This window comes from Azolla caroliniana, unplaced genomic scaffold (assembly GCF_043228905.1).
Source record: "Azolla caroliniana isolate FFs.n. ecotype wild unplaced genomic scaffold, voAzoCaro1.0.p SCAF_663, whole genome shotgun sequence".
Taxonomy (NCBI): domain Eukaryota; kingdom Viridiplantae; phylum Streptophyta; class Polypodiopsida; order Salviniales; family Salviniaceae; genus Azolla; species Azolla caroliniana.
The window spans coordinates 1-18,142 of NW_028231098.1; the positions used below are offsets into that span (position 1 = coordinate 1).

The following is an 18,142-nucleotide window of genomic DNA, read 5'->3' on the forward strand; positions in this document are numbered from 1 at the left end:
AGCACACAAAATCCTTAGAGGTGTAAGGCAGGGATGTGTCTTCTCCCCTCTTCTCTTCAACATCCACACTGAAAGCATATTCCAAGATGCTCTAGAGGAACAACAATTAGGCATTAAAGTGAACGGAACATGGATAAATAATATCAGATATGCAGATGACACAGTCCTAATAGCAGACAACATGAACGACCTCCAAAGTCTCCTAAACACGGTCGGAAGACACAGCCAACGAATGGGAATCAACATCAATACAAAAAAGACGAAATTACAGATAATTACCCGCAACCCAGAGGACTTCAGGAATGCAAAACTAACATACAATAATGAGGACATTGAGCGGGTGAAAAAGTTTAATTATCTAGGAACTTGGTTATGTGAAGACTGGTCATCAGACGTAGAGATAAAGTGCCGAATAGAGAAAGCAAGGGCCTCATTTATGAAATTTAAAAACGTTTTTACGAACCCAGACTTTAACCTCGACCTCAGACTGAGATTCGCAAAATGCTACGTATGGTCGGTGCTATTGTATGGCATGGAGAGTTGGACGTTGAAGGTGACCACCATGAATAGGATGGAGGCGTTCGAGATGTGGATCTACCGCAGGATCATGAAAATTCCATGGACGGCACGAAAGATGGGAGGAGACCGGGAGTTGCTAAGCACGATTAAACGCAGAAAAACGGCATACCTGGGACATGTGATTCGCAATGAAAGATACCATTTGATTCAGCTGATAATGGAAGGAAAGATAGAAGGCAGGAGAGGGATAGGCAGGAAAAAGATGTCGTGGCTTCGGAATATAAAACAGTGGACGAACATAAGGAACACAGGAGAACTAATTCACAGCATCGGAGACAGAGTTAAATGGTCGGAAATGATCGCAAACATCCAGTAATGGATTGCAGTGGAAGAAGAAGAAGAAGATTGCGACAAGTTTTTTAAGACCTCATATCAATGTAAATTGTGATTTTCCAAGACTCCCAACTAATACCCAGTATTTCGAATGATATGTGTATCTTTTAGGTAAATTTTGGTTTTTGAAACTAATATCAAACCAAAAGAAGAAACCAAAGCTTAAAAAATATATAAACGACAAACTATATATCTACCCACATCATTTAAAATTTTAATTAAAGAACAACAAAGACAAATAACTGATTTACTTGACCTAAATCCCACAATTTTTTTTATGGTCTTCTAAAAACCACACAAATGTTGTTTTTTAAGTAAAATAAGTGCAGTATTTTTTTTCTCCCAAGCAAGCAAAAAAACTGCTTGAGACATTTTTAAATTCATAGATGAACCTATGGTTCTTCTATGATTAAAAAGAAAAATAATTTTATGAAATGGATGTAAACACCATGGGATTTCACAAAATAAATATATACTGTTAATAGTGACAACTTACCAATCAAATATATTACAAGTGGCGGAAGATCGTGAGCAGACAGATGTCATTTACACCGATTTTTCGAATGCCTTCGACAGGGTAGACCGAGAGAGCATTTTACATAAGTTTTAACACCATAAAATAGGTTGATATTTTGACGTTCTGTTCACCCTGTATATATTAAATAGTATTTAGACTACTGATTGTCATTGTCAAATTCAGGACAGATTTAATAAATAAAGCAAATTAGTTTTTGTAAACTGGAGACCCGCAAAAAGACCAAAAAATGCTCTAAAATAAAAGTGTAGGTAAAATTATACAGTATTCTAGTCTTTCATTTGACCTTAAAAACTCGTTTATGCAATTATATTATAGACTTTCTAAATGTATACAAAGTAAAAAATTAATAGTCGATTAAAATAAATACCATACATTTCGTGAAGTTAAATTTTATATTGATTACCTTCTAAATATTTCTAAAGTAAAGAAATAATTAAAAATCGATTAATGTAGTTAACGTTTAACGTGCTGCTGTGTTTCTTAAAATTATAATAAACTTATCTTTATTTATATGTAGAAGAATTCATTCATAAGCGAACAAATGATGCAATATTTACAAAATATTACCTGAAGTTTGGCTGTTGAGAATACTGTTACCTGCTTGGAGGTGTGTTAATACTGGTGACGTAAGGAACACACCTCCAAAACACATTTAAAATTGAAGATTACAGTTTTTTTGTAAACACGTAAATAAAAAAATATACAGGGTTTTCTTAAGGACAACTAATATAGTTGGGAGGTTTTTTATAAATATAATTATTTCACCCTAGTAAAGTACCTAAAATATGAATATTTTTAGAATAGAACGTCAAGTCTCTTTAGTCGTATTTTCTCTTGGACATTCTGTACAACATTCTTGACAAGTTGTGAGTGATTGAGCTTAACACTGAACCTGGTGTTAATATTCATAAAGTTTTACTGGAAAGCTGCTGAAGTATGATTATATACTCAGATATCTATTTTTCAATTTTTCACTTCGAGATTAGGGGGATTCTTCTTGAAGTTTGGAAATTTTATTATGTGACTTGTATCTTTGAGGGCACTAGTAAAGGTGCTAAATACATTAACACCTAAGTCGTTAAATCAATTATCAACAATGAATTGGTTAGAATTGTTTTATAACTAATATTTTAAAGTTTATGTGGATTTGATTCTATATAAACGGTCTCTTCCAAGGCTTTCGACAGAGCTGACCTTAGCAAATCCCAAAACATTGCTAGAAAATCATAAACATTTTTAACAATATCTGAAATTCAATACAAAGAATAAAATGGGATAATTTTAGTATAGCATTTAAGGTACCAAGAACTACAGAAAAAAAATGAAACTGCCTACATAATGATGAATAAAGATTATTGTATTGTTATTCCTATTCCAAAAATTAAATCATGATGGCATCCTTACCTTTAAGAAAAAATAAAAATTTGCAGGCAATTTTCTTCGTTTGTCAAAATGTATTCGTAAGTAAAAATATTGTTTATTTTTGGAATTTTTGTGTATTGTAGGCGGAATCCCAAGAGTTACCGAAACGTTAAAAATTGTAGGATTAGTTATTGATAATGTAATGTTGTCAAGGAACATATCGCACAATTAAATAACACTACAATATTTTTTTCGCACTTTTGACACAAAAAGTTCACCTTTTATCCCTAATTTTAGAGAGTAAAGTGTCACTTTTTATCTCAAGGGACATAAAGTAAAAAGCGGGACAAAAAGTGACAGGAGGGATAAAAAGTGAATGCTATGGAAACGAATTTATTAATTAAATAGTTATAATAGTTACAAAAATAATATATACAAAAAAAATATGTGTACAGTTCGTACACATAATCTAGTGTAATAAAAATAAGTATCTCACCTTTATTAATAAATATTCTTCATCAGACGCCTCAGTCAGAAATTTTTGAACCTGGTCTGCATCCAAAGTTTTTGATTTCTTAGCACTATAACCATCGTTCTTTCTTTTTAGAAATGCTGTTAATTTTAAAAATTTACGGATATCCAGGTTTTTTTCTAAAATAAGTTTGGATTTTACCATTGAATAATGTGACCACAACGTTGAAGCTTTAAATTCTTTTGATTTTTCATAAAAATATGCAAGCAGCACGTCTTCGTTCAAGTTTTCAACAGTTTTGCTGGCACACCATTCGTTAAACTTTCTATATTGCTTCTCATATACTTCCCTCGATTTTTTTAAACTCTGAAAAACGCATACGTATTTATGAAAGATTGACTTGTTGACTTATTGCAATTATTACCTCTAAGTCGCCATGGTAATGAATTCCAAAACTCACTTCAGTTATTTATCGTATGTTAGCAATGTAACCAAGCAATGTTTGGACATATTATCGCTTTTAGTAAATTGCAAATTTTTCTCGTATTTATTTGGTAAAAATACTTCAAAAGTGAGAAAAATAGTATATAAACCTCTGGACTAAAGTCTCTTTTAATCCCCTGGCGAATTGTAGCCCTCCCTTCGGTCGGGCTACAAACTTTTCGCCCCGGGATAAAAAGTGACACTTTAGTCCCTTGGTGTATAATATACTATTTAGAGCTAGCATTGTCATTTTTTCACAATCTACAAAGATTGGGGTACAATATTTGTTGGTGGTTTTTGATGGCAAAATATAAAAAAAAATCTACTTGACCATTTTATAGCCAACAAATATTATTATAGCCGATGACGATATAGTTAAATGACAGTAGAACAATCTAACTTCGTTTAGACTATACCTACGGTATTTTTTTAAAATACCAAAAAACAGCCTAATAATCGTAGCCACATAAATCATTGAATTAAATAAAACGCAACAAATTATACATTCTCAGCAAAATCTGTTTTTCTATTAAGAAATTCATGAATATTTTTACGTTCATCAAAATAAAAACCAATTGTGCCGTGCAGAACCATAGGACAGTGTCGTTCCTTCTTTGTCGCGGAAGTATAAAAGTAGAGAGTTGCGTGTTTCAGTTTCAGTTGTTTGTCATAGTGGTACTATGTGACTATGGTACGTACTTTATTTCATATTATTTAGCGGCGTGTATTTTAATAACTAGGACAACTTTAGCATAAATTTAAGTATATTTTAATAAACTGCATAGTTATTACTAATAAACAAAAATCAAATATAAATAAATTTGTAAGACTGAAATATTCGATCAACATGGTACTATTAAGCAAAACTCAAGAGTTGTATCTGTTCATATTTGGTCTTACTTTACTTTTAAATTTTGATCAATTGCATATTAAAATTGCTATAGAAAATATATTTTTTTAAACTGCAAGTTTAAGAAATACATGGTTTGTTACAACAGTAGATTTTTAAGACTGAAAAATTTCAAAAACATGATCTTTAAGAAAAACTCAAGGGTTATAACTGTCCTTATTTAGTACGAACAGTCCTAGCTTTCATTTATTCTTTTTTCTAATTCCATAATTCAATATTAATTTGAATGGTCAAAGCATCTTTATTTAAAGTCTATTTAATTCAGAACCTATCGAAAATTTAATTTGGAGTTGCGTCCGAAAAAACAGGATGTAATTGCGCAGTATTTTTAGACCATAAAGAAGAGTTTACATTATTTATAGAACCTATTGTCAAGACAGTTTCATAAAAATTATATAATAATAAAATAATTTTTGGTCAGGCTTAAGGGCTGTCGTTGGTTGGAATTTCTTCCTGACGTTTCAATAACACCAGTGGAGAGCTTCTTCTGAGGTCCTTTCCTTGCTGTCTGAACTAGCTTCGGAGAGGGAAGGATCTCAGAAGAAGCTCTCCACTGGTGTTATTGAAACGCCAGGAAGAAATTCTCTCCTTCCAACAAACGACCGCCCTTAAGCCCGACAAAAAAAATATTTTATTTGAAACACTGGCCGCGAAAGCCTAAGCCAATTTATTAATTTTCTTTTCTGTTCCAGACAACATATACCGATAAAGGGCCTAAGGTAAGTTATTACTTTATTTAATTTTTTTCGAATTTATCTCGAATCGTTTAAACATATTTTAGTACATATACTTAAGACAATCAACATTATTTCTTTATGTTTTATTGCCACTGTAAAGGTATACATCATGATTACCCCTGAATAACTCACACATATTCTACAGTTAAAATATTAATTGAATCTACCTGGTGCTCATAAATATTCCCTGGATTATTAGGTAAACAATTTCATATTTTCAACCCCGAATTATAAACATTTTTTCCTTCTTTAACAACTTTTCGGACTTTTTTTTTGCTCAAATTCATTGCAAAACGGATGAATCTTAAAAATGTGTCAACTTTAATTTTAATATTTGCCCAGTGGTTATCCAATGGGATATCTAGGCAATAGGCTACATTTTGGGGAGCCCTTTTATGAAATTCAGTATAAAAGATTAATAATAATGCTAGTAAAAGAAAACGATAGAAGAGAAGCTCACTTAATCCAGATTATTTTGATTAAAGTTTGGGGGCTAAATGAGTTATATTAACTATTTTATTTTAAAAATTACTTACCTTAAAGGAACCTTAAAGTTTACAAGCCAAAAAATATATAAATTATAAAAATTAAATTTGCTCAGGATGATTTTATTCATAGCAGTTACAAAGTTTAGGGGAGAAACTTCCTTTTCCACTTTAAAAAAGGTAACAAATCTTACAAGAATTTATAAGGTGACCAAAAGCCATTCTTTATTAGCAATAAAACACGATATCGTAGACAAAATAAGAGAGGAAATGTTAAATGTGCGTTTTGCGTCTAATTTTTAAAAATAAATGTATTACTTTTTCTATGATTTTTAAAGTAAAAACATTTTTTAAAAGTAATAAATATAAGTCATTAAAAACTAGTTTTAATTTGAGCTCTCATGAGAAGGACCAAAAATATAGTTTGCACTGTATTTACTTATTTATACATCTAATATTTATTATAATTTTTAGCCCATTAATGGAAAGTTTCTTTCCTTCGACTATCTTCAGTTCTATGTTGGCAATGCCAAACAGGTATGTATAATCCATGTCACATAATTTATTTTTAAGAAAACAATACAGTAGGGGAGTCTGGGCCAAAAATGTCATAAAAATTAGGAATTGGTGAAATTTTGTATATCAAAACGGGTCTAAATATTTTATGAAGTTGTGTAAAAAATTAAATAAAAGCTCTTACTAACCATACCGAAGTAATCTGAGGATGATGCTCGTCTAAAAAGAACCTACATGCTTAAATTGCATTTTGTGTTACGCAGATTTGTCTTAATTGAAAGTAAAAGATAAACTAAAAACATGACCTTATATCCCCTAGCTCGCATATTTATTTCTTAAGGCATATTCTAATGCAACATTATGATTTTAAATAAACCTAATGCGACAAATTAAATTACGCCAACTTTATTTATATCGTAGTATAATCGTAAGAAAGATTTCTGTATACTATTTTTATTTCACAAATAAGATTTTGTGGAAGACAATCATACAATTTAAACCAATTCCTAGGCGGAATAGGTCATTATTGACCACAGTTATATGTCATGAAAAGATATTATGTTTTTTTTTCTATCGCAATATAAACATAAGAAATATTTTAATATGCAAATGTTTTTTTTCAAAAATAAGATTTCGTGGTCCTTAAACCTCTTGACTCAATCCACAACGCTGCAATCCGTATTGCCCTCGGCGCTTTTAGAACAAGTCCTATTGATAGTATACTCTGTCAAGCTGCTGAACCAGCACTTAGCTACCGAAGAGCATATCTTTCACTTTCATATGCCACGACCATAGCAGTTAATCCACAAAATCCAACTAGGAAAAATGTGTTTTCAGATAGATACAAAGAAATATATAATAGCAAAATACGCTCCAGACCTGCTTTCTATGAACGCATAAACCGATACCAACAAGAATTTCAGATAGTTTCCTAGATTTTTTCAACAAAACTACTCTGTAGACCCACCATGGCTAATCTCTAGACCTAAATGTATTACAACACTTGTAAAATACGACAAACATGAAACTAATAGTAACTTAATTAAGGCGGAACTTTTATCTATAATAAATGATCTTCCTAAAGGAGACAATATTTATACAGATGCCTCTAAAACAAACCTAGGAACCGCTGCCGCAGTAGTAACCAGTACTAAAACCATTAAATTTCGGCTTTTCAACCTCACCAGTATTTTTACAGCGGAGCTCTATGCTATTCTACAAGCATTAATGTATATTCAGGAGACAAGTAACGCATCCTCATTGATCTTCTCAGATTCACTTAGTGCCATCAATGCACTCAAAAGTCCTCATTTTAGAAATCCACTCATCCAAAAAGTCTATAGAACTCTGCATAGCATACAAACGGCAGGAAGAAAGGTGTTCTTCATATGGATTCCCTCACACATAGGAATTGATGGAAATGAATTAGCTGATGATGCGGCCTATACGGCAATTGAGGATCCTGATTCAATTTTAGTACCAAACTATATAGCTGACGACTTCAAGTCCTTCATTAAAAAACAAATCATGGAAGATTGGCAAAAAAATTGGAATAATTCTTCGTCAAAACTGAGAGAATGTAAAGGTAGCGTAAAGCAATGCGTCTGCAACTTAACCAGCCGCAGGGACCAAGTTGTTCTACATCGCCTCAGAATTGGTCATACGAAACTAACTCACAGCTATCTGATATCAAAGGATAACCCACCTACATGCGAATCTTGTCAAATGCCTTTATCTGTGAAGCATATACTACTGGATTGTACAAAATACTCATCCCAAAGACTTAAATTTAATATATCGGGAAATTTACAAAAAGTGCTCAACAGTGACCTCGACAAAGTTATTAAATATCTTATAGACACTAAGCTCTTAAAAGAAATATAGATAATAGGTATAATGGCCATCTAGTGGCAAAGTTTTGATTGTAATTAATGTTTAAATATTTTGTGCTAATAACCCTGAGAGGTTGAAGCAACTCACTAATAAAAAAAAAAAAAGATTTCGTGGAATACATTTATACTATTTAAAACTATTCCTCAGCGTTATTATTGACGTCAGTTATATGTCATGAAACGATACTATATGCTTTATTTCTATCAAAATATGATCGTAAAAAAGATTTTGTTATGCTATTTTTTTTAAATAACATTTCGTGGAATACACTCATACTATTTAAACCTAGTCCTCAGCGCAATAGGTCATTATTGACGTCAGTTATATTTTTAATTTATATAAAAATGCATTTTTAAATGTTGGCATTTGAATAAATAAATAAGGTACTTTTTCGTGTGCCAAATTATAATATTTGTGAACTTTGTACATCTAATCAACATATTATTTGTTAATATCTTATATGTACTTCACTTCTTGGTTTGAATTTAGTTTTTTTATATTATGAAAAGTAAGTTTAACCTTACGGATCCTTGAAAAATTTGACTAAAATATCGAACCCATATACTGTCATAGTTGTACAACTTGATTAGATAGCTTTTCTGATTTTAACCCCATTCTCTTGGTACCAGAAATGAATCTCAATTAAATAAGACAATATTTTTTTCCTGGGCTTCAAACCAATAGCTTACAAAGGATTAGAAACAGGAGAGAGAAATTTTGCTTCATATGTCGTCCAACAAAATAAGGTAAAACATTCTTGAACTATCAATAGTTATATACACTTTCTATACTCTAACTACACAGCTCATTGTATTACTGCTTGTTTGTCCGCCAGACATTAGTTGATACAGTTGGGTATCTCCTTATTTCATTTTGTAACAGTACCAGTGCCATAATATTGATAATGAAAATGTTAATAATCAACATCAGTTAGAGACAAAGTGCTCGCAAAAATCAATTGGCACTTCACATGATGATGGTGTTCTTTCAATGGTGACATTAATTTTGAAATTAACAAGAATGTTGAAAACTTGTATAGGTAGCTCTAGCATGGCTTAGAGCTAGACGGTCAGTGATCATCTTCAGAATGAGATGATAAATTGCCTTGTAGCAGAGTCGTTTAAATAAAACAAAGAGAAAAAGAATCATTAGTCGAGGATTCTCAAAGTTTTGTAAAACTGTGAAACTGTTTTGCAATACCAAAAATGGAGATTTATCATTACTATACTGCCAAAATAACTTAAAAAATCAAGCTTTTCTAAATTTCTAGCCTGTTGTTGGTTAGTTTTTGTTCACATTACTGAGAAGTGCTTGGTATATCTAAGGTCAATCCACAGTAATAGGAAATAATTTGTAGGCTATGTAAAGATTCTGTGTGCTTTTATAAAATTAGCAGACATACAGCAGAATACTTTTACTGAACAATACACTACAATGTACTATATTAAGCTTAACCAAAACAAGTTCTATAGGTTGAGCAGAGAATGATAAAAACTATAAACTATATAACCTAGTTAAAGAAAAATCCTGTCCTAGTTAGTTGTAACAATGTATTGATATTTTTTTGGACAATTAAAACATCATACTTACATCATCATTTATTGATAGGCTAAGTAGATAAATGCACGTTCTTAAGAAATATATTTATTGTTACTATTTTTATTTACATTTTCAGATCAATTTTGTCTTCACATCAGCCTACGGACCATCGGAGACGGATTTTAACCAGCACCTTGTAAATCATGGAGATGGAGTCAAAACGATCGCATTTTCGGTCGAAGATTTAAACGGCATAGTGAAAGTAAGTGAAAAATGCGAAAACCCAAAGTGCAACAAATTTGAATCGTGTTTTTACCCAAAGATAAAAGCACAAGGTAACATCGAAGAGAAAAAATATACTGATGCATTTTTGTTTTTCAGAAAGCTAAAGAAAAGGGTGCCGAAATTGTAAGAGATATTTGGGAAGAATCAGACTTTAATGGAACCGTTAAGTTTGCCACAATTCGCACGGTAAGTAATCTGATCCGTTTATATTTATCCCCGTATTTAAAAACGAATAGATTTTTAAATGTCTTTGATTTTCAGTATATCTCGAAGTTCTGCAAACCCTGATCAAACTTGTATTAATTTACCCAGAATTTTTTTTTTTTTTTGGGTAAAACATGTTTCAAGAGCAAATACTTTTGGTGTATATTTGTATAGTTTAAACTTCTACTATTCATCTTTGAGTCCACTTCTGAATATATAGCTCTTCTATTCTTTCCATTTTTGGAGACATTTGGCATTCAAACTCCTTGCTTTTCCAACGGAGTGACGACTGTTTATTTCCAGACACCAATTCTGAGTGAAAGGCTATTCGTAGCCGCTCATTCTGAGACAGAAGTTACTGCTGGTGGGCGGGATGTGTTTAATTTTTCTCCTATCACCTATATATAAAAGGCGTTTCCCTATCTGACACCTAGTTATCGGATCCCCCGAGTATTATTTCTATAGAATGATAGAATTTTACCAATATATATATTTTTTGTTTCAGTATGGGGATACTGTCCACACCTTTGTCGATAGATCTCTTTACAATGGACCATTCTTGCCTGGATTCGTAAGCAGCCCAAAAGATTCTTTGGAAGAACTACTGTAAGTTTTATGTCGCACCTTCGTTACATACATTTAAAGATTAATATTGGTTCACTATTTAAATTTAAAAAACATCTTTCAATTTATCAACAACATACAAAAGCTCATTTTCTTCTTATGTTTTACAAATTGTATTGTTTTCTTTTTAGCCCTCCAGGCAAACTGGACTTTATCGATCATGTGGTAGGTAATCAACCAGAAGGGCAGATGGAATCCGTGGCTAAATGGTATGAAAACGTGCTGCAATTTCACAGATTTTGGTCAGTTGACGACACACAACTTCACACCGAATATTCAGCTTTAAGAAGCATTGTAATGGCGAACTACGAAGAAAATGTCAAGGTAAAAATCTCTCTGGTTCCCTTAAAAATAATGTTTTTTGAGTTATCCTTTTACTGGCTAACCCAGGTGGGTATAATAGCACGGGGAGCTACAGTTACCTACAATACCCCAAGTACATCATTCTTCTTTCAGAGTATTGTGTTCTAGTAAGACTACACCTCTGGCACACTTACTAGATTGACGTCCAGTTGAACCACACAAGCTAGTAAGTGTTTTGACAAAACACTTACTAGCTTCCGTTGATGTAAAACATCTACTTGCCATGAATCCAAATAAGTGTCCTGTAAGATTTAGAATAACCTAGAAGAATCTGTATTAGTAGATATATCGGTCTTGTACTCAGACAAACCGAGTTCGATTCTCGATAATGGCAGACCATCTCGCCAATTATAATTTCGAAGCGGACGATTTCGCATATTTGTTTGGATGATAGGCAAGTTTTACGAGAGGTACTTCCTCCCGACCTCTCGTAAAATTACAAAGGGCCTGCTAATACTCAGTACTGTGATAGTCCATCAAGTGCTGTGCACACTACATATATATTATAAATCCAAGGACTTGTATTCTGGAAGATACATCTTTAATACAAACCCATGGTCTCTTCGATGTAATTCCGAAGTCCCAGGCCAGACATTTTGGCACATTAGTGGGGAATGTCCCTTAAGGGATGTCTTGGCATTGAAATAATATTTGTCATTCACATAACTTGCCACAAAATTCCGTAAAAAGAAATATCTTAAAAAAGATAGTGCACAAGTATATTTTTTTCAGATGCCAATAAACGAACCAGCTCCTGGAAAAAAGAAGAGTCAGATCCAAGAATATGTTGACTATTACGGTGGCCCTGGAGTGCAACACATTGCTTTAAATACTCAGGATATTATATCTTCCGTAAGTATATAATCATATAGTTCGTAAACTATTACTTATCATAGAATTTTGAATTTTAAAAATGAATACTCTTGAGATATTGAAGTTCTTGACTCTTAAACTTATGGTACAGTACAAATATTTAAACGGTTTTGTTTTGGGCCAAAAACTTACATATTTTGCCTTTTTAGGTCCAAAATCTTAAAGCCCGTGGTGTTGAATTTCTACAAGTACCAGATTCTTATTATGACATCTTACGCGAAAACTTGAAGCACAGCAAAGTCAAGATCGCCGAAGAATTAGACATTCTACAGAAGCTCAAAATTTTGATCGATTACGATGAGAACGGTTATTTATTGCAGATCTTTACCAAAAATTTGCAAGATCGTCCCACTGTCTTTTTGGAGGTCATACAAAGAAGAAACCACAATGTAAGTTCATATATAAACAAAAAAAAATAATCCTTTTTTTCAACTAACTAGGTAAAAAACTTTTGAAATAATAAATTATTTTTATAAAGCAACACGTAAGAGCCGAAAAAACTCTAGATGCTTGTAACGATATATAATTAATTCTCACTGAAACTATAGCCAAATTTTAAAAATTATTATTTTAGTCATATATAATACTTGTTATGAATATTTGTTTAACTATAATTAAGTAAATTCCATAAATTTAATACACTTGTACCAATGGTTTTTCCCATTCTCGAGACAATTATGCTTAGAATTATTTGGTATTTTCTTGTGCTCTTCCAGCAATGTCATTTATATATGGGCAAAATATGATTGTCATGCTGTTTTTAGTCAAAAAGCAGGTGAATTATGGCGATACAGAAGTCTCAAATTCTTTTTCCACAGTTTTAAAGGCTTTGGTTTTCCTAAAACGGCACATCAATTTAAGGTTTTTCTGCACAGTGACTAGTAAAAGTTCCTGGTGCTCCTAGCCATTATAATTGAAGAAAACAGTAAGCAAAACCTTGCCAGAAGTAACTTTGTTATTAGCATTTCTTCTGTTTTTATGCCAGAGCTTGTATCACTTATAGATATCTTGTGTTAATTAAAGCAGAATCACCACATGTCTACCTGTTATATCTGTCAATAAAACACCAAATATGGTATTATTGTTAATTATTATTATAAGATTTTTTCCTACTTGGTAGGATTGTATATAACATTTCCCAATCATCTGTTTGTCAAAGGTTAAATTATGTAACCAAAAGTAAAATTTTTCATTTATGCAATGGGTAATAATAACAAAAAACAGACTATTCCATATGTTTCGACGACTGAAAAAGGAGGGAAAAGTGAGTTTTATTGGAGAGGAAATTACTTTACAATTTACTAAATTACTAGATTATACTTATTTTTAAACGAATTTATCTTCTTTTTTAATCATAGTTCTTTGCTTTATTATTGTCTTCAGAATGCTTAACTAGATTAATTATTAAATACTTAAGTTTGATAAGGCCATAGTTCTCACATATTTAATTAAACATTGTATTGTTTTGAATTCATAATTAAAACATGTACTGCATACTATAAAAACCCTTCAGGAATTTATAATTTAATTTTGTATTTCGGCTCATTTATCTCCAGAAAAACTTATCCATTTAAAAACCTACCGGTGCCAATTTGAATGCTAATAAAAGACCCAATTATTGTTTTCAGGGTTTTGGAGCTGGGAATTTCAAAGCGCTCTTTGAAGCTATTGAAATCGAGCAGGAGAAAAGAGGAAACCTTTAAATATTATTTTAATTTTAAATAAAAGAAAACCTCATCGAAATATAATATTTTATAAGTTAGGCTAAAATGTATAAGTTTTTAATCATGATATATAAGAGTAGAATAAGTTAAAATAAAAGAAATATCATCCACAAATCTTAGGTCTATGTAAAACAAATGCTGAGTCAAGTTAGGAGTAGAATAGGATTTAAGATTATAATAAGTTTAGATTTTACAGATTTAATGTTACATTAATATATATCCCAGTGGTTGTACTGAGTCTTTATGGAAATATTTTTAGATGTTTATATTACTCTTTATTAAAATAAGCTTGGTAAAAAATATAATACATTAATTTAACCTTTTAGTATATATAACAATATTTTTAACGTTTAAACACAAGAAAAAAAATATAAAAATTGGAATGTTCCATCAATCTGGCTTTTCTGTTTCTTGAGTTTTTATGTTCATATCCCAGTAACCTAAATAAAATTTTAAATTAAGAAAATAAATACAATACATTTTTAAACACAAAGCTGGTATCGAAAGGTGTCGTTTTCTTTGCCGAAATGATTTGAAAACATTAGGAATGTCGTACGAAAAAATTTAACAATATAAAGTTTGGTAGAAAACAGGATGAATATCTCTCAAAAATTCACATACTTAATCAATATTTGCTGGCATCAAACAGTTTAATCGCTAAATGTCCCTTTATTGCCTTGATTTCTACCGTTAATGGTAGATAGCGCGTCAGGCCAATTTTAAACTGTTTGATGCCAACAAATATTGGTTAAGTATAGTAACTTTTGAGAGACATTCATCCTTTGATTAGTTTGCCTGATGAAAACTGACATAGTTCGAAACCGGTAGTAAGATGTTGGAATGAAAAATCTCTCAAATATAGGTTTGATTTTTTTATCAAACTGTATGTTCTTGCTCAAGTATGAAGCGCAACATTCCCAGTGTTTATAACACGTTTCTGACGAAATCTCGGTTTATGACAGATTTCGTACAAGTTTGGTTCTGTCGTTAGATGTCTCTGTCTCGCCTTGATTTGTGCCGTTAACGGTAGATGGCGCGTCAGACCAATTTTAAACTTCACGTAGTTCACAAGATATCTCGGCGATAAGATTGAATTGTGTTTTTTGGTCTATAATAAGATATTTTAGACCCATTGAGTTTGTTATAAATAAATACTGTTCTTTAGAATCCCTAAACAACGAAAATTACATTTAATAATTTAGTTTCAACAATTATTATTCTCGATATTTAATTGTTAGTTTTTATAAACTTACCTGGTAAAGTGTCTTCTCTGGGTCTGAAGTATCCCCTGTGCTTTGAGCATTTATTGAGGGCTAGGATCTCATCCGGATGCAAACCTTGGTTAACATAAAACTAGAATAGAAAATTTTTATAATTAAATTTATAAAGTAAAATTTTGGTTGTTAAAAATGACCTATATATGTTGTATAATAAACATAACTTACCCGTTCACAGTCTTTGCAGGACCAGCCTGGCAAATTTTTCCTGGCTTTGCCTCTAACTACAGGTTCGGCCACCAACTGATGATCTGGTACTCTAAAACCGATTATATTTAAATAAATAATGACCAATCATTCCCATGATAATATCACAATTAAACAAAAAAAATTATATCAAAATAAAGTATTTTTACTTTTGTGCTTTCGCAAAAAATTCATTCAGTTCTTCTTGAAACATTTGGTCTTTTTTTGTATTTTCTTCCATGTCAAAATTTTCAGCCCTAAAAATTTATATTTAATATATATTTGTTTGACAAAAAAAAGTATATTACTAATATTTGCAGCGTTTTAAAATTCTCTGTATATATATATTTGTGTCGTTACATCGAAAGTCACTTTTTGTTAAGTACCTGTTCATTATTAACCTATACTGGAACCAATCTGCAAACATAAAGATCGAAGGAGAACTTTCGGATTCGGTTGAGATAAAACGCGGTGTACGCCAGGGTTGCATACTTTCTCCATTGCTATTCAACATTTATTCCGAACGTATATTTAGCGAGGCCCTGGACGAATCACGGGAGGGTATAATGGTCAATGGCGAACGTCTTAATAACTTTAGATATGCAGATGATACCAAAGTGTTCGCAGACAGTCTGCAGAACCTACAAGCCCTGGTCACGAACATAGCGGAAGTAAGCCAAAGATACGGCCTGGACCTTAATGTTAAAAAAACGAAGTATATCGTCATAAGCAAGAATACAGCTCCACCAGGACAACTAATGGTAAACCAGCAACAAGTAGAACAGGTCAGGTCATATACCTATCTGGGCAGCAACATTAATGAACAGTGGGACCACTCGGTTGAAATTAGATGCCGAATAGAAAAAGCGAGATCCACCTTCGCAAAAATGCAAACTCTGTTCAAAACCAGTGACCTCGACTTGGGCACTAAAGTGAGGTTATTGCGTTGTTATGTTTTCTCTGTACTGCTCTATGGTGTAGAGTCCTGGACCTTGACCGAGGCATCAACAAAGAAGCTTCAAGCCTTTAAGATGTGGCTATATAGGCGCATTCTTAAAATTCCTTGGATAGATCATGTGACCAACGAAGAGGTTCTGCGAAGAATGAATAAACAGGCAGAGATAATTGTTACTATTAAACAAAGGAAACTGGAATATCTGGGTCACATTATGAGAAATGAAAAACGTTATGGATTACTACAGCTTGTCTTACAAGGCAAAATACCGAGCAAACGAGGTCCTGGGCGAAGGAGAATTTCATGGTTAAAAAATCTGAGGACTTGGTTTTCCACGACGACAACAGGATTGTTTCGGGCTGCAGTTAATAAGGTCCAGATCGCAATGATGATCGCCAACATCCGAAATGGATAGGCATTGGAAGAAGAAGACCTGTTCATATTTTGAATGAAATAAAAAATCATCAGCATCTATGGTTAGTAAAATGGTTTGCCTATGAGGATTTACAAAAGCATATGCTATACAAAAGGAAATATTAGGATTTCTTAAAAATAGCCCACTAAATTAAATGTAAGCTGAATTATCATTTAAAACTCCTGGGCGAAGGTAGGTACCTTTTTTTCCTTCATTGGTAGGACTGTCTATACAATTTGTCTAAAAAATTGCTTATTTGCAGTGGTATATCCAAATGTAACTTAACCGATATGTCAAACCTTTTATGTATTAAATATGGTTTTTCCATTTTCTAGTATTTTATTAAGTCAGGTGGCTAACGGAAAATAGAACCTTACCCGCCTTCGTTGGTGCTACCCTTTGCCTCAAAATTTGAAATGTTTTCTTTGCAGTGCTCGTCTAAATCTAAATTTGACATATCAACGGTGTCTTTGTTTATGAAACTGACCATCCTTGTCAGACCCATTTTGCTAGATTTTTCTGTACCAACGGCGTCAAAATAAGTTTCATCAGAATCATTAGCCCCTTCATTTATCCTTAAAATTTATAATAAATAAGAATTACTCCAAACTGTCTGAAACATGATACATATTTATATTTCGAACTAGAAAGAAAATTGATTAATCATATTGGTGTCAAATTCTGCCTATGAGCAGTTTAGAATTATCTATCTCACAGTCATATTTTAAAATTATGGGCTCAGGGTACAATCCTTATAAATGGGTACCTGCAGTACCAAAGTTCTGTGAGTATGGGTGACAGCAGATAAGTACTTGAGAGAACCAAATTTTGACAGCTTCCCAAAAAATTTCAAGTACTCTGGCGTTGATACCACTGCTTATCTCTCTCAACAGACAAAAAACAACAAAAAACAAGAATAATACAAAAATAAACACATAAACAGAAAAGAAAAGAAAAAATCAAAAAAACAGAAAACAAATACAAAAAATTACAAGAAAAAAACAGAAAAAAAAACAAAAACAAAGAAAATAAAAAAAGAAATAAAAAAAACAAAAGAAAAACAAAAAAAGAAATAAAAGAAAGGAAAAACAAATAAAGAAAAACATAACAAGAAAAAACAAAAGAGAAAAAATAACAAACATAAGAACAACAAAAACATAAAAACAAACAAACAAACATAGCAATAAAGTAATAAGACATAAAACAAGAACAAAAAAAAAAAACAAAAGCATACAAACAGAATAAAGAACAAAAAAAAAGAAACAAAAAACAAAAAAGAAACAAGAACAAAAAAAGTAAAAAACAAAAAAAAATAACAAAAACAACAACAAGTAAAAAAAAACAAAAGAAAAGAAAAAAAACAACAAATAAAAACACAAAAAGAAAAAA

The 18,142-nt window shown here is 31.8% G+C and overlaps 1 protein-coding gene across 1 annotated transcript; it reads left to right on the forward strand.

Moving 5' to 3' along the window:
- Positions 1-181: 181 nt before the first annotated feature.
- PDS1 (4-hydroxyphenylpyruvate dioxygenase) lies at positions 182-13,899 on the forward strand. Its single transcript, XM_087338827.1, has 13 exons — positions 182-859; positions 5,152-5,235; positions 5,370-5,396; positions 6,374-6,436; positions 7,655-7,994; positions 8,960-9,054; positions 9,984-10,109; positions 10,229-10,318; positions 10,842-10,942; positions 11,092-11,284; positions 12,056-12,175; positions 12,346-12,585; positions 13,825-13,899. The coding sequence occupies exons 1-13, from the start codon at positions 182-184 to the stop codon at positions 13,897-13,899; spliced, it is 2,232 nt and encodes a 743-aa protein (XP_087194953.1).
- Positions 13,900-18,142: the final 4,243 nt, after the last annotated feature.